The 24467-nt window shown below is 36.8% G+C and overlaps 1 protein-coding gene across 1 annotated transcript; it reads left to right on the top strand.

Moving 5' to 3' along the window:
* The first annotated feature begins 6843 nt into the window (after nucleotides 1–6843).
* LOC145679435 (uncharacterized) lies at nucleotides 6844–7458 on the top strand. Its single transcript, XM_081750017.1, has one exon. It carries the CDS (start codon nucleotides 6844–6846, stop codon nucleotides 7456–7458), a length of 615 nt encoding a protein of 204 aa, XP_081606143.1.
* The last annotated feature ends 17009 nt before the right edge of the window (nucleotides 7459–24467 follow it).

The following is a 24467-nucleotide window of genomic DNA, read 5'->3' as shown; positions in this document are numbered from 1 at the left end:
GTGCATCACCGGGAGTGGGTTTAAATGGACCTACAAATATGGCGGAACAAGTTAATACTGTTCCGGCACCAACGAGTTTCGATGTCGTTTCCTTCACATTGTTTTGTGCACCTATTTATATGTTTTGTGCATCGCCGGAAGTGGGTCAAAATGGGTCTTCAAGGTGGGAGGAAAGTGACCCACTGTTCCGCCACTATCGAATTTCGAGGTCATTTCTTTCGAATCGTTTAGGGCTTGTTTTTTTTTATCGATTTGTGTGACTATTTCCACGTTTGGTGCGTCATCGCAAGTAGGTCAAAATGGGCCTAGAGATATGGCGGAATTGTTTCGCCACCAACGAATTTCGAAGTCGTTTCTTTCGCATCGTTTAGTGCCTGTTTTGTGCGTCACCAGAAGTGGGCCAAAATAGGCCTCCAAGATGGGACGAAAATGACCCATTGTTCTGCCATTACCGAATTTCGAGGTTGTTCTTTTCCCATCGTTTAATGCCTGTTTTGTGCCGTTTGTGCGATTTTTTGCACGTTTTGTGCGTCACTGGGAGTGGGTTAAATGGGTCTACAAATATTGAGGAACAAGTTAATGCTGTTCCGCCACCATCGATTTTTGTGGTTTTCTTCACATTGTTTTGTGCGTCACTGTAATTGGGTCAAAATGGGTTTGCAATAGTGATGAGCGCAAGAGTCTTGCACAAGTACCGGCGCTACTTGAATTTTTTATATAATGTAAAAAAGAAGGGGATGGATTTCTTGGTTTCAGCAAAAATGCTGCTGGAGTGAATGTGTTCTCAGTAGTTTATACAATCCGTGTGAGTCGATCTGCTCCTGTAGCTTATAGCAACAGTATGTCGTTTTCTGAATTGGTTGTTCGCGTTTTCTGTAGATATTACTCGTTTTCAAGCCACACAGGTGTCATCTCGCACCATGTGAGTTTTTTGGTGGGCAAACACCGTGTGCGTGGGTTTTCTCGGTATTTCGTTTCCTCCTACTTTCTTCATTCCACCATTTCAGTCATTTCTCATCATCACTGTCTCTCTTAGCCTTGGTGCACAATCGTGGAACGTTAAACTAGATACTTCATTTCATTTCAAAGCATATTAGTGGTGTTCTTCTTCCAAAACTAAAGAGAAATGTAGTATTGAACATCGGTAATACCGTACACCATAGGTACATGGATATTGCCTTGGCTCCCAGACTCAAGCATCTGTTGGAAATTTTCAATGTGAACTCTTAAAACTAATATCGAAATAACATTTTCATGCCATTGACAAAAACTTAGTGCATGTGACCGCAAGTTTAATTTCATGGGCGGATGCTTATACATTGACTAATTGTTTATTAATATAACTTTTAGCCTCCTTAGGTATGCGGCACATCGAGGATTGAACGATATAACATTATACTACAACAATAAATTTATATTATAAAATTGAAAGAGACTATTATTGTGACTCTTAATCTCTTGAACCAGCCGACCGATCTCGATCAAATTTTCAAGATAAATGAGGTTTGGGCCTGGGAGTGTTTCCATCATTTCACGTTGACGGTAAAGCTTAAAGGAGGGGAAAGGGGGAGTTATAAAATAATAAATAAAACTTAGTAACTCTTGAACCAAACGGCCAATCTCGATCAAATTTTTAACATAGATTGAGGTTCAAGCCTGGAATGTTATCTGTCAATTCACTTTGACAGAGCAATGTAGGGGAGGAGGAGGAGGGGGAGGAAAAATCAATATAAATAAAAATAAAAATGACTAAGTTTGTGACAAGAACTCTTGAACCGATCTCAATCAAATTTTTAACATGTATGAGGTTCGGTCCTGGAAAGTCTTTTAGAGTTTGTTTCACTTTGATGGTAGAACCTAGGGGAGGAGGAAGGGAGGGAGATACATATATAAAACTTAATAACTTTTGAAACACCCGCCCGATCTTGATCAAATTTTCAACATAGATGAAGTTCAGGGCTGGAGCGATTTTTAATTTTTTTTTCCTTTGACGGTGCGACGTAGGGGAGGGGGAGGAGGTATATATATATATATATATATATATATATATATATATATATATATATATGTGTGTGTGTGTGTGTGTGTGTGTGTGTGTGTGTGTGTGTAAAAAATTAAAAATTCAAGTGCTGTTTTGTGACTTCATTACTCTTGAAGCAGCCAATCGGTCTCAATCAAATGTTCAACATAGATAAGGTTCTGACTTTTTTTTTTTTATCGAATCACTTTGACGGTAGAACTTAGGGTAGGAGGTGAGGATGGAAAATGTACAAAAATAAATAAAATTTAAAACTCTTGAACCACCCGACTGAACTCGACCTAATTTTAAACATAGATGAAGATCGGACCTGAGGTGGTTTCCGTCATATCACTTTTACGGTGCAGTTTAGGGGAGGGGGAATGAAATATATTTAAAAATGATCGAAAATGACCGATATCAAAATGGAGTCTATAATTTTAGGGGTTGCTGAGATAAACAGTGACACTTCCGATGCTATTTAAATCCAAGTTCAGCCCCGTAGCTTGGCGGAGGGAAGAGAAGATATATAAAAACTATCGAAAATGACAAATATTATTGTCGAATCCATAGTTTTCCAGTTCGCTGAGTTGAATACTAACACTTCCGATACCGTTTACGAGCAAATTCAGCCTCGTAACTTGGGGAGAGGGTAATAATGATAAAAAATGACCAAATATTAGTGTCGAATCCATAGTTTTCGGCGTCGCTAAGGTGAACAATGATACTTACGATCCCGTTTAAATGCAAATTCAGCACCGCAACTTGGGAAAGGATCAAGATATATAAACTTATCAAAAATTACCATTATCAATGTCGAACTTATGGTTTTCGAGGTCATTGTGATGAACAATGACACTTCCGATGTTGTACCTCGCAACATGGGGGTGAAGGAGATATATAAGTTTATTGAAAATGACCGATATTAGTGCCGAATCTTTAGTTTTTGGGGTCTCTGAAACAAACAGTGACACTTCTGATGCCGTTTAAATTCAAATTCAGCCCCGTAACTTGGGGAGGAGGAGGAGAGAGAAATATAAAAATAATCGAAAATGACCGATATCAGAGAGCGCTTTACTAATTATAAAAAGTGACTGACTAACGAAATATATTATTATTTTAAGTTTAACCCAACGAAGTGAGTAATTGATGCTAGTAATCCATATTCACAAGTGAGACTTCAAATAAGTGAGAGTTTGATGCCGTTATTTTGTATTTCCAATACAGGTCAAAAGTATTTATATAGATTGAATTTATACAAAAGACATAGACAGTTGAATCGTTTTCAGTTTTCACTTAAATTATTCTAAAATATTAAGAGGTCTGATTATAATAATTATTATTTTAATTTTCTCTCTTTCTTTTTTAGTCAATATTGCTAAATATATCATCTTCATAATAGTTATTTTGCCATTATTGGCAGGTTACTTACTGCAACTGAGAAGCTTCGACATTCGGTGATCCTCAGCTATTTTCTTCGTCTTGACGTAGCAATTTTCTGTTTTAATACCTTCCTTTAACTAGTCTACTTCGCTCCCTCCCTCTCTTTCCTTCCACAATACCCTCTACCACGTCCCTCATAATACAGTTCCTCCTTAGCCACATCCTAACCAGTTCCTCTTTCTCCTTTTAACAATATCTAAAATTCTTCTTTTTCCCCTACTGCTAATATTTCTAACACCTTCTCATTCGTTTTACGTTCAACACAGCTAATTGTCTCATTTTTTTCTTCATGCCCACATTTCAAAAGCCTGCAATTTTTTAATCGCTTGTGTGTAAGGTCCATGTTTATGCCCCATAGAGTGCATATTGGAATCAGTAAAACGAAATCTCAATATTTAATTGGAAGTTTGTTTAATACAAGGATTAGCTAATCGTGGTTGAAAAGAAAAATCTGACGCCTTTAGAGTGTAAAAATAATTTTGCAATTCATGGTATTTCAATAATCTGTGCCGTCTTGATTTTCTTTCATGCGTCTCAGGTGTAGCTTCTCCAGTTTGGGAATCAGTGGAGTGTTGCATCTGTTAAAAAATATAAACAGATTACGAAACGTTGTGATTTAGGCATATCTTACAAGTAGTGAAGCGTGGGCACCCATTAAAAAAGGAAAGGTCATCACCTATGTTGTAGACTATCATGATACTTACACAAAGTTAAACTTTATTACATTTAGAAACATGCATTATATTTCCGTTACTATTCACGCATTGTAGAGTTTATTATGCCTTATATACATAGTAAAATTTGCCTATGAAAAGTTTGGGACTTCTTAAATGCAAGACTTACAAGACTCTTGCATGCAAGACCAAGACCAAGTCTGGATGTGCAAGACCAGGACCAAGACCACCCTGGTCTTGGTCTTGATCTTGCATTTGCTCATCACTAGTCTACAAATATGGTGGACTAAGTTAATGCTTTTCTGCCACCATCGATTTTGGAGGTCGTATCCTTCACATTGTTTTGTGCGTGTTTTTGGTCATTTGTAGCATTCAAGTTAACGAAGTGGAGCCAATTCAAAATTTGGCCACTTCGGTCACCTGTAGTTCGACATCTTCATATTCGAATTTTAATTATTTCAGAACTTCGAACATTTTTTTACTTAGAAAAAATGTACCATTCAATTAAACCAGGGACGGTCATTTCAAAATTTGGCCACTTGGATCACCTGTAGTGAGACCACCTCAAATTCGAATTTTTACTAGCTCAGGATTTTGTCCATCTTTTGTCTATTTCTGTACCATCAAGAAAAATTCTGTATCATTTAAATAAAGGAGGGAGAGCCATAGCCACATCGATCATTTTTGGTGCGCTATCTTCAAATTGGAATTTTAACATGCTTAGAATTTTGTCAAATTATGTACATTCTGGTACCAGCAATAAAACGTTTTGTACCATTCAAATAAAGAACAAGGGGTCATTTCAAAATTTTGCCACTTCGATCATCTGTAGTGGGGCATCTTCAAATTCGAATTTTAATTAGAGCAAAACTTTGTCCAATTCTTGGACCAAAATTGGACAAAATTCTGAGGTAGTTAAAATTGGAATTTGAAGGTGTCGCATTACAGGTGATAGAAGTTGCCAAATGTTGAAACGGCCATACCTCTATAATTTGAACGATTCAATTTTTTTTCTTGAGTGGACAAAAACGGACAAAAATTGATACAAAACACGAACAAACCGATGTAAAGAAAACGAACTCGAAATTTGATAGTGGCGGAACAGTGGGTAATTTTCGTCCCACCTTGAAGGCCTATTGTCAGCAACTTTCAATGACGCATGAAACATGGAAATAGGCGCACAAAATGGTACAAGACAGCTAATCAGCTTGAAAGTAAATAATGTAGGCTTTTCATATATCAATTGTTGCCAACAGTGTCGAAAATAAATACTAAATATTGCTCTGCTCTCTTTGAGCATTACCCGTAACCCTTCGTTTTTAAAACTGTTTGTTAACAACTAGATCTACACCCTTAACTGGTGTGGTGATTTCGTGTCATATAACTGGCATGCTATGGGTCAGAAAGACCCAGATATTTTTACTAATTTTCTATAATCCCAGAGTAACAAACGAGACCCACAATACGTTTTCTCATTCTTTATTATCTAGTAAACATGAAAAAGACATTATTATAGGAAAAGGTGGTATCTCGAGCCCCTGCGTTTATCTCGAGCCCCTATAATTTCTCGGCAACAATTAGATTTTATGTAGCAACAACAGTTGGTATCACTGCGCTATGCACTGGATTACATGTTGTGGCGCGCTGGCGCCAGTCATTGATAGGAGCTGTCAGATGTATGAACGTGTCTGTCTTCCTCCTGCTGAAAACTTTGTAAGGTATGTTTTTGCACGTTGTCATACAATATATTTTTATATGCCTAAGTGTAATAATTAGGGCTATGCCTAGGTACATCTGTAAGGAATATTGTCGTGTATTGTGATAGAAAATTGGCGGTAAAATGTTAAGGTTAAAAAGTGTTGAATGCCAACATGGCTAAGGTTGAAAAATGAGCCCCCAAACCTGCTGGTAATGTGAGCCCCCTACGTAAAGGGGCTCATATTACAACCATTGCATTACTTTTTTTTTTTCTTGTTACAGATGCCTAGGAAAAATCTCTTTCCACCAAAAACCTCGCACAGAAGATCTTGGAAGAAAGAGGACATGGTTGAGGCCATTCGAGCAGTAAGAAGTAAATCCATGGGCTTAAAAAAAGCAGCAAAAACGTTTTCAGTTCCGAGACCAACGCTCCAGAGACTTGCCCGTCTTAGTGTGACACCAGAAGATTGTGTAAATCTTCGTATGGGAAGAAAACCCGTAATGAGGAAAGACCTGGAAGAAGAATTGGTCAATTATCTATTGATCATGGAAAGTAAATTCCATGGATTAACCAGGGCAGATGTGCGACGATTGGCATTCCAATTATGTGAAAGGAACGGAGTGCAACACCCTTTCAAAGATGGCTTGGCTGGGCGAGCGTGGTTTGATCATTTTTTGAATAGACATAAGAATGTGTTATCCCTATTAAAACCCACAGCAACATCATGTGCACGTGCAAATTCCTTTAATCGCGAGGCAGTGAATGCATTTTTTGACATTTTAGAGAGTGAATTCGAGAATCACCAATATCCACCACAATGAGTGTTCAATGTAGACGAAACAGGGATCACCATCGTGCAAAGTAAAACACCACGAGTGGTTGGTCTCAAAGGAAAAAAACAAGTGGGAACACTGAGTTCAGCAGAAAGGGGAGCATTAGTTACAGTTGTCTGTTGTATGAATGCTGGAGGAGACTTTGTCCCTCCAATGTTCATATTTCCTAGAAAAAATATGACTCCAACACTCATGAAAGGAGCACCTCCGGGTTCAATTGGAAGATGTCATCCATCAGGGTGGATTCAAGGTCCGTTATTTACAGAGTGGATGAGACATTTTATTCAAAGAACAAAACCAACAGCTTCCGACCCCATACTTTTAATTCTTGATGGCCATAACACACATACGAAAAACATTGATGTAATAGAGCTCGCACGTCAAAATCACATCTCAATCATCAGTATTCCTCCCCACACAAGTCACAAGTTGCAACCACTGGACAAATCATTTTTTGGCCCTTTAAAGCATCAGTACAGTGAACAAATAAGACAGTGGCTACGACACAGTGAAAGACCACTGGGTCCTTACGACATTGCAGAGATGTTTGGAAAGGCTTACTTATTGTGCCAAACTGGCACAAATGCAGTGAATGGTTTCAAGGCTACCGGAATTTATCCCTGCAACCGCACAGTATTCACCGATGCCGATTTTACACCTTCAGTGAACGAGGACATAGATGCGTGTATCCCATTAGATGCTACAAATAAAGCGCAAACAGTTCCACCTCATAACCCCCTGCCCATTCTATTGCAATTATGGATTCTGATGACCAGACGAATTGTGACATGAATCCTGATACTTCACCTCATTGCAACACGACATCTATTTCTATTCATTCTTCAAATGGCCCAACAGGACATATACCTAATCCTACTGAAGTTCATATCCTAAGTGCTCGTGATATTGCTGAGGCAGGACCATCTGGACTTTCTGGTGCATTACATTCACCACCAGGGGGCAACAGTAAATACGCAGTCTCACCAAGGGATATCTGGCCGATCCCAAAGCTTAAGAAGAAAATGACTAATAGAGGACGAAAACCTACCAAATCAGCATTGATAACTTCTTCTCCCTTCAAAAAGACTTTGGAAGCAGCAGAAAAGAAGAAGTTACTGAGAAAAGGAGTCACAGTAGATAAGAAGCACAAGACGGGGATGAATGGGACACAGGAGGAAGAAACGAGAGAAATCTCTAAAAAGAAACCTAAACTGTCGTGTAGACGTAAACGTATGCTTTCTGTGGTGTACTCTGATAGTGATCAAAATGACTCTGAGTTTGATTCTGGAGAATCTGTTCTCGAACCTTCTTTTGGTGTTGAGAAACCAGATGATGTCGATGCAGCTTGTTTATTTTGTGCAGGACTCTTTTCTGAAGACACGATGGGTGAATTGTGGGTAAAATGTATTTTATGTGGCTTGTGGGCACATAGTGAATGCGCTGGCTGTGAAAAAGATATTTACGTGTGCGATTTTTGTACATAAATCTTGTTAACGCCCAAATGCAACGATTACTTCCACATTTCAAGTTTTTGTGTAACTAAAGTACTAGATAATGTTAACTTTTTTTAATTTTTCATTCATATGTAAACATGGGAGCTCACATTGCCAGCACATTTTGAATTCAACTTTTGATACATTACTTCAAATCTGTTTTTCTTATGTACATTGGAAGCCAATTTCTTCCACGTATTGCACAATAAACAAAATTGAGTAATAGTTCATTTCTTGTTGAATTTCAGACCTTCAGATAAGATAGGTACCAACTTCCATTAGGGGGCTCATATTACCCACATACGTCACATAACTTACAAAGTGTTACCTTTTGCTAAAATATGTTTTATGTTAACTCACAATCTATTTATCACTACAAATGATGTGAATTATGGTGAGAGACATATCAAGGTATGTTTTCCCCAAGTTTTGCTTTGTAATTGCCATATTTGTGTGAGTTACACCCCGGAAAGAAAGTGGGGGCTCAACATACCACCCTTTCCTCTACACAAAATATTAAAAAAAAAAACTAGAAATATGTCATACAGAGATTTGACCCATACCATACCAGTTAAGGGTTAATTGACGAAAAGGTTTTCAGTGTGTTTGAAAGTATCAAAAAAATAAATAAATATATAAATAAATAAAATAAAAGCGACATGTAAATGCAATTCATAACTGATTCGCAGGGAACCAAGGAATGTACACTAAATTACGATTTTTCATTTTGGCTATTTAATTTACAAATATAAATGTTGTAACCGAGAGGCGTTAAATTAAATATCATAGAAACGCAAAATATCAATTGAGTGAAAACTGGTTTCATAAAGACCAAATTTGGTAATAATAATAACACAGCATTCTAATGGTACGCATTAGTGTTGCTGGAAACATATAAAATATAAACTAGTGAGAATAGGTTATTATTAGTATTGAAGATTTGAGTTGAGTTGAGTTGATTTTAGTTTAGCGTCCCTTTCAGCATCGAGGCTATATGAGACGTGGACCTACTGATTAACGTGGAATCCGAACCACATGAGCTCCCGCCGGGAATCGAACCCGGGTCTCTCACTATTGAAGATTTGAGAATTCAAAGCTGTATTTGAAGTCGCACAAGGGGTGGGCCAAAAACCACATATGACCAATGAGCAAATAGGACAGAGGACAGAGGGGCGTGAAGTATGCAAGGTTCATGAGGGAGGTGCCAGGTAAACAAGGTTAGAAACCACTTGTCTAACGTATGACCATGATTTATGATGGATTTCGAATGAATACGAACAAATTTACAAGGGACGTTTTGCTTTCTTCAAATTTCTTTATTTTTTAAAAATACCTAATTCAATTGCATACATGGTTTTCAATAGATGTGAAGATTTCAATGTCGTTTACAGCAATTTGATATCTCAAACCGTTCTGAAGATACGGTAAAAACTTAAAATTTGCAACGCTGTTAAAATTGTCTAATTCAAAGAACTTGTTGTGTTTACACTACGAAAAAGTATTTTTAAAAAGTTTCAAAAAATCCCCACAAATATGCCATTTAAAGTAATATATCGAACTTTATATTTTTCTTCATATCTCCTGAATGGTTTGAGACGTCAAATTTCTGTAAACGGCATTATGATCTTCATGTACACTAATAACAATGTTTGTAATTGTTTGTGATATTTATCTAAACACTTTTTCAAAATAAAATCATTTGAAAAAAAATGAAAGTTTCAATTCTTTGTAACTTTGTTTCTACTTGTTCGAAATATGTAATATGATAACCATAGTATTCGGCATTAAGGTACTATGGATTTCCATTACCCTATCCGTTGCACTTGCATTATTACTATGGTAGAATCCGGCACAGTTTGGTTGTTTTCAAAGTTTGTGATACTGCTGAGACCTTAGTTTGCAACACTGCATAAAAATGTCGCACAGTAAGTTTCCGTTTTAGCTATGCGTAAATTTTTTAAATGTGTAATAACCTGACGTAGTGCTATTTGAAAAAAATACAACTTTGTTGGGTTGGCAACACTGTTAACTTTGTGGTATTGCAGACTATGCCAAACAATGTTCATTTGTCGATATTAGCCTGATAAGCGTCTTTAATTCGTTAGTTTATAAGTTACAAGGGTGTACCAAGATAAAGGATCCACCCTGTACTGCATTTTCAGTATTTAACATAATGTTGAACGTTTTTAATGTCTTTGTTTTACTTTTAAATCAGTCAGTAAGCGAACAAAGGGACTGTTATAGCCATATGAGTTGTATTACTTGGGAAGAAAATTATACAAACATTATATTTTTCGTAATGCTCCTATAAACATTACTAAAACTCCCAGCTAGACTATAATTTTGTTTTTTAAACAAGGGTAGAGTATTTCGGTATTAGATATATTTACCTATATAAAAGGAACGTATTTACTATACTGCTCACAATTACATGAGCTGCGAATATTCTAAATCTGTGTAACCTTTCCGAAATAGACACCTCTCATTTGCAAACAAATAAATCCTATCCTATCGGGTTCGTTATTGAGAATTTCACTATACTGCAATCTTTGAAAGGAAATTTTAATACGTCAATAATAAATTGAACATTACAAGGATTTATTGGATGGTTTATTTGAGTTCATAGTTATTAAACTTTGAACAGTCAGATATTAAATTTTGATTTTTGGTTGAATTTCGTAACATAGTTAGAACAAAAGAGCTAAAACACACACACAAATATAACAGTAATCTCGCTCATCCTCATGGCCAGTTTGCGTACCATGAGATTGAGGTAGACTGATGTTCAGAAAAAATGTAGACCTCTGGATTACAGGTTCTAACAACCGATAAAACAAAAAAGAAACAAAAAATGCTTCAAACTTTGGTTTTCTTTGAGAAAAACATAATGCGATACCTACAAACTAAACAAAACATTTGGTTCTAGATCCAAAATGTTTGCTTAAGTTCATATTGTTTTGGACCTAATACTTGAATCACTGTAAAATAAAAAAAAAAAAAAGTTACGTAAGTATAAGGGAACATAACCTTGTTCATAAAAATGAAATGGACTCCGGTAGTTTTTGCTAAGGTACTCAAATGTGCTACTCTTCGTTGGTGAAAGGAGGCCACTGTATGTCTTAAGACAATAGCGTATTGCTTCCTTTATATACTTATATATGCATATGGCTAAGGCATAAAAGTAGGAACTCAATAATTGTCCCGCTTGTTTTACACACGTTTCTCTTCAACACTCAATATGAATCATTGCACACATCGTACAGAAACTTTTATTCTTCTATTTATTTTCTTTCTCTCTGCAGTGATAACCTTAAAATCCTCTTCGGTTGTTGCGTGACCCCAAGACCAGTTTTCAGCTGGAGCTCTGTCAAAGTGTTTCGCAAAGAATTCGTGACTGCGATGACCTAACCAACTCAAACTTACAGCATCTTCAAAGCATCTCCAGAATTCTTGCAGCATTCTAAATGCAGTTTGTGGGCGTGAAAGACGCCAGAGCTTTGGATTGGCTTTAAGTCATTGAACGTAAACATGATCAAGACAAAAGCAACACCTAGAACCTAATGCAGTATCTCCACTTTCTCTATACAAATGCAGTCATTCCCTTCAAACATCATGGATTTCCCTCGTTGACGAAATTGACATTAACATTCTATTTGTCACGATGATGTTTTATTTAGAAGCATCAGATAAAAGTCCAGCGTGGAAGAGTAAGTCAAGAACTCTTAAAACGAAATAATCTTTATTCTGACATTATCAATATCTAAGTTCTTTGGAAGCGTTATAATCTTTAATGTTAATTCTATCACAGAAGTGCCAGGTAATATTTCTTGTAGAGCACGAGATATAATGCATGAGAAGACTTAAACGAAAGGACGATTCTCCAATTGAACTCACCGTATTACCAAACCCATAGCCAGAAGTCACTTGCGTTAAAAAAAAAAAAATTCTCATTTTCTTCTGACAGGGCCATTTGAGGGTGACCAGAGAGATCAATAAAAAGGCTTCTATAAAATTCAAATCTCACAACCTCCAGTTAAAAATGTGTTTTGTCTTCATTAAGCTATAATATCAGTATACTAAGAAAACATTCTTAGATTACAATGTAAAGACAAACTTCATGTCTTCATTAAAGTACAATGTGTTTATGCATAATTCAGAATTTTAATAAACTCCTCCTTAGTAAATTATCTTATAAGATACTTTATGTTTCGAAAACAAGAAGTCATTTGAAATTGATCTAGGATAGTTTTTCGCTCCATCTTTCATCGAAAAAAACTTCCACATTCGCTTTGTCTATTTGTCACTGAGTTTGTAACATCCTAAGTTATCAACTCATGTGACACCAATGAGTCCATTTTTTTCCATCTTGCCGATTGCACAGATCCGTCGAACGCTATTGGTATTGTATATGCCTAATTTGTCTGCATTGACATGAACACTTACAACTATCCGCTCCCAGGGTATTGCTGAGGAGCTCCGAACTTAATGTGGTCGTTGTCCACGGAGACTCATTTTGCAATGGTGTCACTGGAACGAAATGTGACAAACGAAAGACGCATTGTGGGTTCATTCGTCATTTCTGTTATTTTTTTTTCGGCTTGCCGTGCAGAATGGCCCAATATGAATTCATACAGAAAAATCACTCGCAACTATGTTTTCCGTGGTGTACTTTCATACGACCGTGTTCAACAACACACCATCTCCTGTCTGTCTGGGTATCCCAGCTTATTTGGAGGATGTGTACAGAGTTCGTGACATTAGATGCGTGACCTCAGTCCATTCCCCAACAGACTTCAAAATGGACATTTTATTCGCACCAACCTAATACTAGCGGGAAGTTGTTTATAAAATCGTACTTAGTTAATAGAACAGTTCTGATTAAATAATATGGATAAAAATGTGGCCATCTACAAGCAAAAGCTGATTAGTTATCTAGTTTCAGCCAATCAGAAGCAAGCATTTGTTGACATTTTAAGCTTCAATTTTGTTGCATTTCTTATGCATTCACTTCTATGGGCAAACTAAATGCTTTTCCTAATTTTTTTCAGTGTTAAGAATTTATATAAACTACAGTACATACAATGTGTTATCTCTATGTTTTGAACTTGGAAGTAAAGTAATACATGTTTATTCAAAGAATTCATTAAAAAGAAGCCACTATCTTCCCCTAGAAACAAATATTGAAAGTACACTCTGTGCAAATTTATTCGGTTGGAAAATTTCAAATGTGGAAACATGAAAAAGAAAAAAAAAACTATTTTCAGAGATAGTTTAAAGTTTTCAGAGAAAGGTTAAAAGAGTAGGAGCCGTATTGCATTAGGCCATTGGTTGCGCCACCGGCGGCGCAGCCGGGGCATTGAAGTATACAGACCCTATTACACTAGGGAAACTGGTGGCGCCATCAAGAAATCGGTGGACGGCTGGTGGACTAAAAATAGTTGAGCAGCTGCTCGGGCAACCATTGGTAACGCAGGACCAATGAAGCCATATCTAGCATCTTGGTGCTAGGTCTAGCATAATTCACATGCATTTAGCATCTAGTATCTTGACTTTAGCATCTTGGCCAAATCTGGCATAATTTCATTCTTTCCTCTGGAGAACAGAAAAAGAACGAAAATATAATGATTCAAGGAGTTGGAAAGTATCCATTTTAGTTGAAGCGATGGTTGGAGCAATAAAACCGGTCAGTACTTCCGCTGTTGTATTGTTTAATTCAGAGAACTGTTCAAAACTAGCAAAACATGACTCTCCAAAAGATATTTACTTGACCACAGTTTTATTACTGTCAACTGAAACCAGAGTGGGATGTTTCTATTCCTGTTCACTTTACAATTTCAGAGGGGAGGGGGTATGAGCCTCAGGGAACAACTAGTAATACACCGCTAAAGCCACATTGCCACGTTAGAAGAAGTTGTAGCTCTCTTTTAAAAAATCTTGAAACTCTACCATATTTCACCATATAGACATAGCCTTGAAAGGATCACAAAACATTTTTTTTTTCCATTTTGCAAGGAGTTGAACGATGCGCAACTTTCTGGGACGTCTTGCTTGCTACCTGCTATCGCCCTCCCGCTGACATAAAAGAAAAACCAGTTTCGCCGCTTCCAAAATAACGGATTCTTTTGGACAGGGAGGGCAAGTGCGCCAAAAGACACGTTTTTCAGGAGGTTGACTGTTTGTCCACTAGAGTGTAGTGCTGCATGTGTGGAGAAACCTTTCTTGCTTTTAAGAAGTAACATGTAAAGAGTAAATAGAAAGATCGGGTTATAAGTTTTTTTTTTTTTTTTTTATGACAGCTACAAGATTCATTTAACGTGACAATGTGGCTTAAAAGAAATGCTTCAGGCCTTTGTCCGAAGCGGCATGTTTTGTATATATTGCTTAAAATGTTATCCATTCATAAAGTATAAATTTGCCCTCCCCTCTTTTCAATACACACACAGAGAGAGAACCGACTCTTTTGCTGAAGAAAATACCCTGAACCCTCCCAAAAAATGCTAAAAGCAATAACAAGTGCAAATATATAGACCCCTATATATATGACAAAACTGTGGGTGAATCAAATTAATGCAAACAAATGGGAAGATGATAATGAAGTTTTGTTTGATGCGACGCAACGCAGTCCACCGCATATAATTAGCCTTGAAGTGTTCATATCGATGGCGGCTTTAGCGGGTATTCCGAGTAGGCACGGGCCTATCCAAAAATTTTGAAAAATATATAAACGCTAGAAGATACAATAAAGAGTAAATATATTTTCCACTATTTATATTAATGGTAGATAATTATTTAACAAATAGCATCAACCACTACTCTAAAAGCAATTTCCTAGTATCACTAATCAATCAAATGTGTATATGTATTCATAAGCGAGGGAGCGAGTCTACCCAAAATTAAAATCCTAAAGCTGCCCCTGGTTCATATTTGTGTATGTGTACGTGCTTGATTCTGAATATATACTTGTGTCTTATATTTGTTAAATTAATATTCACTGGATTGAGTGAAAATATAAAACAGATCTGATGATTGCCAAATTCACGTCATCTTGGTAAGTCATTATTTTTTAATATACTACGTAAAGTAATAACTAACTAAACTAACTAACTCTATGGCCTATGGAACCCGGAGGTTCAGTGCCGCGTTCACAAAAGCTCTCCACTGACTTCTATCCTTAGCTAATTGGATCCAGTTTCTACTTTGTATTCCTATCTCTGCGAGATCCATCTTAATATTATCCTCCCATCTGCGCCTAGGTCTTCCTAATGGTCTTTTTCCTATGGGTCTACCAGTCAAGACTTTGAAAGCGTTTTTACTTTCTTCCATTCTAGCTACATGACCTGCCCACCTAAGCCTCCTAGACTTGACGATCCTAACAATGTTGGGTAAACCGTATAAACTAATTGGAAGTTCCTCGTTATGAAGCTTCCGCCATTCCCCATTCTCGTCCCTCTTGGGTCCGAATATGCTTCTCAGGATCCTGTTCTCAAATACTTTCAGTCTATGTTCTTCCCTCAGAGTAAGCGACCATGTTTCGCAACCATACAGAACAACAGGCATGATTATCGTTTTATATATTTTAAGCTTCAAATTCCTCGACAGAATTCGCGACTGCAAGAGATTTTGAATCGAATAGTAACACGAATTCCCTGCTTTTAGTCGACATTTAATTTCTTCGTGAATATGATTTTCGTCTGTTAATATTGATCCTAAATATTTAAAAGTATCCACTTTATCAAAAGTATTATTTAATATTTTAACGCCTCCACAATTTGCCGTATTACGGTCCCGACACACTTCCATGTATTTAGTTTTCTCTGCATTTACTTCTAAACCCATGTCCCTGCAAGCGTTTAATAATATCTCTGCATTTATTTCTACTGTTCTCCTATCATCCCCTATTAAATTTACATTATCAGCATATGCCATAACCTGGTGAATGCCGTTCAACTCTAGGCCCTGGTTGCTATCTTTGATTTTCCTTATGGCGTATTCCAGCACAAAGTTAAATAATAATGGCGACAACGCATCTCCTTGTTTCAGGCCATTTTCGACGTGGAAGCTCGTGGACAAAAATTTTCCTACCCGGACTTTACTTTGGGATTCACTTAAACATATCTTAATTAATCTAATTAGCTTTCTCGGTATTCCAAGCTCTGTAAGAACGTTGTATAATGTTTCTCTCCTAACCGAGTCGTAAGCCTTTCTAAAATCAATAAATAGTTGATGTACCGGGGTATTGTATTCCCACTTCTTTTCGAGAATTTGGCGAATGGTAAATATTTGGTCGATAGTTGATCGATTTCGTCTAAATCCGCACTGATAATCTCCAATAATTTCATCTGCGTATGGGGTCAATTTTGCTAACAGAATATTTGAAAGGATTTTATAGGATGTTGACAGAAGAGAAATGCCTCGATAATTATTACAGTCACTTTTGTCGCCTTTCTTGTGAATTGGAACAATGGTTGACTCTTTCCACTCTTGTGGCAATTCTTCCTTGTTCCAGATAAGGAGAATGAGTTTGTGTATCTTGTTCCACAATTTTTCGCCTCCAGCTAAAATTAACTCAGCCGGAATTTCATCTACACCCGGAGATTTGTGTTTCTTTAATTTCTTTATAGCGGCTTCCACTTCTATTCGATTGGGTTCTGGAATATACGGTTCTGCGGTGTGTATCTCCTTTTCTCCATGCACATTAGTTTTTGGCTGCGTGTTCAGCAAATCGTCAAAGAAATCTTTCCATCTATTTAAGAGGCTATCCGCATCAGTGAGAACTGTTCCGTCAGATTTCTTTAATATATAAGCACGAGGTTGATAGCCTTTCTTAAATTCGGTGATCCCCTTATATATGTCCCGAATATTTTTATTTTTACTATTATCTTCAAGTTCCTTAATTTTAGCTTTCAAAAAATCCCGTTTCTTTGTTCTAAAAGTTTTGGAAGTTTCCCGCCTGATATCTGCGAAATTTTGTGTAGTTATTTCATTCGGATTTTGTAGCCACCGTAATTTTGCCTGTTTTCTCTTCTCTGCTAGTTTAATGCATTCTTGGTCGAACCATGGTTTGTTCCTACGTATTTCCGCGTGTCCCAATTTTTCTTTTGCTGAACTTTTAATGCTATCTCTAATTTCAATCCAAGTATCCTCAACACTAGTGCACTCCGAGTCTTCTAAAACCGAGAATCTATTCGAAACTTCAATCTGGTATTCCTCTCTTACCTGACTCTCTTCTAATTTCTTTAAATTAAATCTCTCCGTTTTCGGACATTGAGTATTACCTTTATTCAACGAGAATCTCTCCCGTATTATCGCTGCTACCAGGTAGTGATCAGTGTCACAATCAGCCCCTCTAAACGACCGGACGTCAATTATGCTAGATTGTCTTCTTCTATCTACTAAAACGTGATCAATTTGATTATGTGTTTTTCCGTCTGGTGATATCCAAGTGTATTTATGAACGTCGCGATGTGGGAATTTTGTACTCTTCATGATTAGGTTTTTGGATGTTGCAAAGTTCACGAGTCTAACACCGTTGTCATTACTTTCCTTATGCAAACTTTCGTTCCCTATAATCGGTTTGAAAATATCCTCTCGTCCTACCTTCGCATTGAAATCCCCTAATAGAATCTTCATATGGTATCGCGGGAGTTGGTCAAATATCCGTTCCACTTCTTCGTAAAAACTATCTTTTATATCGTCACCCTTATCTTCAGTTGGAGCATGTACATTTAAAGCAATAATATCACACCACCGTCCCTTAAGAGTAATAAAAGAAAGTCTGTCAGTAACAAATTCAACCCGTTTAATTGCTGGTAATATTCGTTTGCGAACGAAAAACCCTGTTCCTAACTGGTTATTTTTATTTTCTTCCCCGTAAAAGAACGTAAAATTTCCGGAATTCTCAGATCCATTTCCTTCCCACCTAACTTCCTGAACTCCTACTAAGTCCATCCTGTATTTCTCTAACTCACTCGTTACAGATTTTAACGCGCCTGCCCTATAGACTTCTAATATTCCATGTTCCAAATCTCATGTCCATTTTCTTTTGCTGAGGTCGTGCCAAGTTATCAGTCCTTGTCCGAGGCTTTTGTGAATGTTTCTGAACAAGTACCTTTTTTTACAGGATGAGGGTGTTAGCCTTACCCAAACCCCCAAGCTGGAGGACCACTCCTAGTCGTCTGTCCGCGACTGCTTATTCAGTATATTCGCAGCTAACCTCTATATCTAGAGGCCTTCTCCTCGATCCGCAACCTGAGGACGCGCCATGCCGTGGTGACAGGAACCCACGTTACACGGACGTAAAGTAATAAATATATTAAATTAGATTATAGTTTAGCGTGGAGGGCGCGGTGGCTAGTGGTAGAGCGCTTACCTCCGGTGCTTGGGGTCCCTGGTTCGATCCCAGCTCGTGCCATGTGGACTTTGTGGTGGACAAACACCGCGCTCGTGGGTTTTCTCGGGGTTCTCCCGTTTCCTCCCACTTTCTTCATTCCACCACTTCATTTATTTCTCATAATTACCGTCTCCTTTAGCCTAACCGGCATAACCATGGGACGTAAAACTTAAAGATTTCATTTCATTTATAGTTTAGCGTCCCTTTTAGGATCAAAGCTCTATAAGACATGAACCTAAAGCTTAGGGATTTCAACCACATGAGCTCTTAGCGGAAATCAAACGCCGGTCTCATGCGCCGAAGACGTGTACGCTAACCATATTGCCACGAAGGAGCTCAATATTTAGTAATATGTATATTGAATTGTAAAACTGCATCTGTATAACTTCCATTAATATAATCTTCACCATGCAAAGCCTTCGCTAGGCACGTTATCTTGCTTAAAACAGAAAAACCATCTCTTGTCTTTCGGTCTCGGATTCGACTGCGGGATAATAGAAATCCGAATGAGATGTTTCTATTCTATTTTGTACAGTAAATCCGTTCCTTCATAATCGTCGTGTTTGATAGGAATAAGTGCGAATAGAAATTTAAGCCACATACAAATATATTAAACTGGAGGTACACTATTTCGCAACTCAGTGGATACAATGTGAATGTATTAAAAGTCTGGTGATTTACCCATCAAATTTAATTTAAAAAAAAAAACTCTCTGTGAACGCTAACCTGAGGATGTTTTTTTTTTTAATTCGATCGCTAAAGTTTTTTTTTCCATCAAGTCTCAGTAATCGTTCGGCATAAAAACTCTGAAGTTTGCCCAAATGTTTTTCAGGCTGTTAATAAGGCATATTATTTTGAGAAAAGGGTCGTCCAGAAGCGTTGTGTAGTGGGTAATTCCAAAGTTTGTTACATAATATTATATGTAATATTATTTGTTACATACATTATATATAATGTACCATTTACCAATTTATTTCATTATCATTCGTGACAGGGTCATATTACTTTTGCACATGAATAGAGTTAACACACTTCATTAAAATAATGAAGATAAGTAGGAGCGGATCTTTCAAATTAGTTCGGAAAAAGAATTTGAAAATCTGGCATAATTTACAAAACTAGCATAATTCAGGACCGCATTTGGCATCATCATTAGTCTCGAGTGTGGCAACACTGCGCAGGACACACTTGGGCGGACCATTGTTCTTAACGTAGTGTATTATACTAAGCATCTGGTGGCGCTACCAGTAGCAGGTTCAAGAGCTGTTTGATCATCGGCGCTCGCTCTGTGACTCATCAGACCGCAATATATTGTCACTCAGTGTAGTGTTGGTAGTTTCTTATGATTCGCGAGAAAATGGCAAGTGACAAGGAAGATGGTGGCGGAGATGCAATGAAGAAAACCAGAGGAGAAGACAAAATGCAGGAATTAGACAAGCTGATAGATCAATAGATAGACAATAGATAGATCGATAACTGATAGTCAAAGATAGACAATAAAGTGAACACCGAGAATTTTATTTGTGAAATTGAACAATATCCTGCAATGTGGGACAGCACAATCGAAGACTACAGCAACAGAAACATTAAATTAAATGCGTGGAAATCAATTATAGTGTTATTCATATCACATTTTGAAGCAAGGAGAAGCATGCTTTCATCAGTGAAGACATTTTCTCATGAAACTATTCGTCTTGTTTTGGTTGCGCCACTGGTGAATGATACGAGAGAGTGTGGTGTCGCCACCAGTTGCGCCAACCGTTGGCGCAACCAATGGCCTAATATAATAGGGCTCTAACTTTTTAAGGATTTAGTTAAGGGGGAGTTATACATGTCTATGCGTCATTTTGCCAAGCAGATCTATAGTCATATTTGGAAACCTTAAAGAATCCAAATTTACATAAAATCATCCAGTTTGCTCATAGAAGTATTATCATGGCTATGAAATTCTGCAAAATTGCAGCTCTAAGCGACAACAGATACTCCCTCGAAGTTGGATAAGTCAACGAATTTTTTTCGTTATATTTGGCCTAATATTTTTGCACATTATTTAATCAGAATGATTTTTAATTTAAGTATATGATTGTCTAAATGGCTTTTCACTAATACGTCGCATGCACATTAATTTTGAATTTCATATAAAATTTACTTTTTCTGTTGGTAGGAACACACATATATTAAAATAATAAAATAGCAGAAATAAAACACGCGGAGAACCTTACTGAATATGAGTTGGCATCCAACACGTATCACGCATTTAGAAGATAAAATCTGAACTTTTGTTGTTTCACTCAAAGAACATTAGGTAATGCACAATAGTGTTTAGTGTTCGGCTCCTTAGAATAGTTTTTACTGCAAAATTTATATTACAATGATCCAAGGGCGTAATTTAGGGGGACAGGAGGGGGCAATTGCCCCCCAAGAGCTTGAGGAATACATATACTTTAATAGATTGTGTAGTAATAGTCTAGCCATAAATATTGTCACAAACTTTTGGCTTTGACTGTAGAACCTGTTCTGCAGGTGACAAGGTACAATTTAGCTCAAGGTCAGCCCTGGCCAGTATGTGTCGAACAGGGAAAGAGAACGGATGGATCTGCTTCGTTTAAGCATGGAATGGAGTGAGTACAAAAATAGAGTTGCAGTGTTTGCCTTGCTTAAGGGTGGAAATTCACCAAGTGAGATTTTCAAACTGCTGAAACTTCTGAAAATCAGCAAAAGATTTGTTTACCGCACAATCCAGCGGCTTACTGAGACCGGCAGTGTACGTGGCCGGCGAAGGGATAGTCGTCCTCGCAGTGTGAGAACAGTGGCAGCTGTTAAAGCAGTGGCTGCTCGTGTGCGGCGAAATCCACTCCGGAAGCAGAAGATCATGGCACGGGAGCTCAACATGGCCCCAAGATAAATATCCAGGTTACTTTCTGAAGACCTGAAGGTCAGAGCTTATCGGCGGAGCACGGAGCATTTCTTGACACCACAGCTGAAGCAGCAGAGGAAACTGAAGCAAGACAGCTCCTACAGCGGTACGCCAATAATGGACATCGGCAAATCCTCTTTGCCGACGAGAAAATCTTCACCATTGAAGAGAGCTTTAACCGCCAAAATGATAGGATATATGCAGCAAGCTCTCGAGAAGCTCGTGGGAGAGTTTCTAAGGTTCAGAGAGGTCATCACCTTTCCTCAGTCATGGTTTGGTGGGGGTGAGCTACGAATGCCGCACCAGACCTCACTTTTGTGAGCAAGGTGTAAAAACAAGTGCCAGGGTATATTTGGAAACTGTTCTGGAGCCTATTGTGAAGGACTTGAGTGACACCATGTTTAACAATGATCACTGGACCTTCCAGCAGGATTCTGCGCCAGCTCATAAGGCAAGGATGACACAACAGTGGTTGGAGGCCAATGTATCAGATTTCATCTCCAGTGCTGAGTGGCGTTCTGGTAGCCCCGATTTAAACCCTCTGGACTACAAACTGTGGGCAGTGTTAGAAGACATGGTCTGCAAGAAAAGACCCTTCACTTAAAAGTTTGAAGCGTTCCTTGGTGGCAGCAGTGGAGGATTTTCCGATTGATACTCTCCGTACTGCAATAGATGACTGGCCCAAGAGACTCAAAGCCTGTGTGCGTGTCAATGGTGGACATTTTGAAGTTTGATAGGTGCCAATTGTAAAGAATATATGTGGTTATAACATATTAAAAGCAGATTGAAAAATCTCAAACCATATTTCATATATTCACAAAAAAGTGTGTGACAGAATTTATGGCTAGACGTGTATATATTAGTTTATCATAACCAATCAACCAGTAATAGCTGAACTGAGTGCAATAATCGTAAGAAACCACATACATGTAATAGATATATTGTATTATAATGTATTTAAAAAACAAATTTACGTAAAAATCTTATGATTTTTAAAAAAGTAATAATAATGAATTCAATTAACACCCACACACCCACACACACACACACACACACATATATATATATATATATATATATATATATATATATATATATATATATATATATATATATATATATATATATATATAGATATATAGATATATAGATATAGATAGATAGATAGATAGATAGATAGATAGATATAGATATATATTCAAATAATTCAATAGAATTCAAATAACTAGTGTATTTAAAAAAACAACTATCTAAATTCATTACTATCAAAATAAACGAAAAAATAAATATTATAAAAATTTTAATTCTTAATTATTTTACATACTCTTTAATTTCTAAAAATCCTATCATATTCAAAACGATCATACTCCACTTTAATGGTTGTACTAATAAAACACTACGTTTACACTATTATTTGCAAAATTAATTATCTTATCTTTGCAAATGTCTTTTCCTTTTAGCACATTCCACTTCATCAATACCTTCCAAAGGTTATATATCAGTTTCTACCCACCATTCTTCTGTTGTGTATGAACAAATAGTTCATCGCAAATTTTATCAATAAATTTATCTTTAAAAAACAATTTCATTTCTAATTTTACTCTTTCACATAAATTTCAACAGCAGCAACATCTGTAATGCATACCTTGGAAAACCCATGCTCATTGAATTTATTATATTCTGTTCATCAGTACATGTATGAAAACCAGTCAATCCTCTGCATGTAAGACGTTTCTTTGCATATTTGTACTAATAGTATCTACACACTGTTCGAAATATTCATGCAACACAACACTCGAATTCTTGCAGTTTTTGCACTATGTTCTATACATGCTAAGACTCCAAAAAATAATGTCACTCGCATGTTTCGAGGGTCATGAAATGTTCTTTTCTTTTCAATTATCACCAACTTCCTCCCTCCCAATAATTTACGATGTTCAAGTGATTTAATAAATGTTATTTCTACTTCCAAATTCAAATCATCAGAAACAAACGGTGCCAAATTCACAGTTTTTCCCATTCAGCCAAATTTAACTTCACTATGAACAGAGCTCTCTGCCAATTGGAATAAATAGATCAAAAAGAATCACTGTCCAATTCAACACAAAAAATAACTTGGTTTTCAGAGAATTTAGACCATAATTCCACACTCAACAAGTAATCACGCATTATAATCTCACTACACACTAACACCAACACACGCACAAAGAAGAAGAAAAATTCATGTTTCAACTTGTTTATGTATGTTTGTTGCACATTTATAATGACACGAACTTCAAAATCGTGCATGTTACGTTCAGATAAATTTATCTTCAGTCCCTTATAAATTAAAGCTACACTACCACTTTGCAAATATGGTATTAATTACCTATTTGAATTCATTTTTTTCCCGTATAGAAACTACGTAAAATCACTATTAATCATTTAAGCCATCAGTAACTTCATCCTTATCGAAACAAAAGAAGTTTTACAAATTTCTTGCTTTATACATGAAAGCAACATATTAGAATTTTCTAATTGGCTGCATAGTAATGGATCATATTTGCTAATTAGAGTTAGAAGTTATATGTAATTTCCTTTATTTGAAGAATCTATGCTCTCATTTTGACTTCTGAAATTCTGTTCATATTTGTCCAAGACACAAACATCAATGAAACGTTTCATAATGTCTGTTTTTGCGAACGCACTCCTTGTGTTGCTAATAACTTACTTTCTTTTGTTCATCAAGCATATGATCAAGTCTAGGTTTTCCATTTTTATCATTTGAAATATATATATGTTTGTAGAAAAACAACTACAGAATCATGAATTGTTGTAACATTAAAATGTCGAATATGTGTTTTTACTTTAGTGGAAATATTAAATTGCGAAGCTGGACGATTATTCTGCACAATCACTTTTATATTTACGTATATTCGAGAAGCAAAACTAGATCGCCGAAGATCAGAAACTATGCAGTCACAATTACCGCTAGCTACTAACTCTGTGTCCATTTCACAGG

Source organism: Thermobia domestica, chromosome 2, assembly GCF_964235325.1.
Source record: "Thermobia domestica chromosome 2, izTheDome1.hap1.1, whole genome shotgun sequence".
NCBI lineage: Eukaryota > Metazoa > Arthropoda > Insecta > Zygentoma > Lepismatidae > Thermobia > Thermobia domestica.
The sequence above is the reverse complement of the archived record's forward strand: the minus strand, read 5'-3'. Positions and strand labels throughout refer to the sequence as shown.

Coding starts and splice junctions, on each gene's coding strand:
- LOC145679435 (XM_081750017.1), top strand. CDS start 6,844: ATGACTCCAACACTCATGAAAGGAGCACCTCCGGGTTCAATTGGAAGA.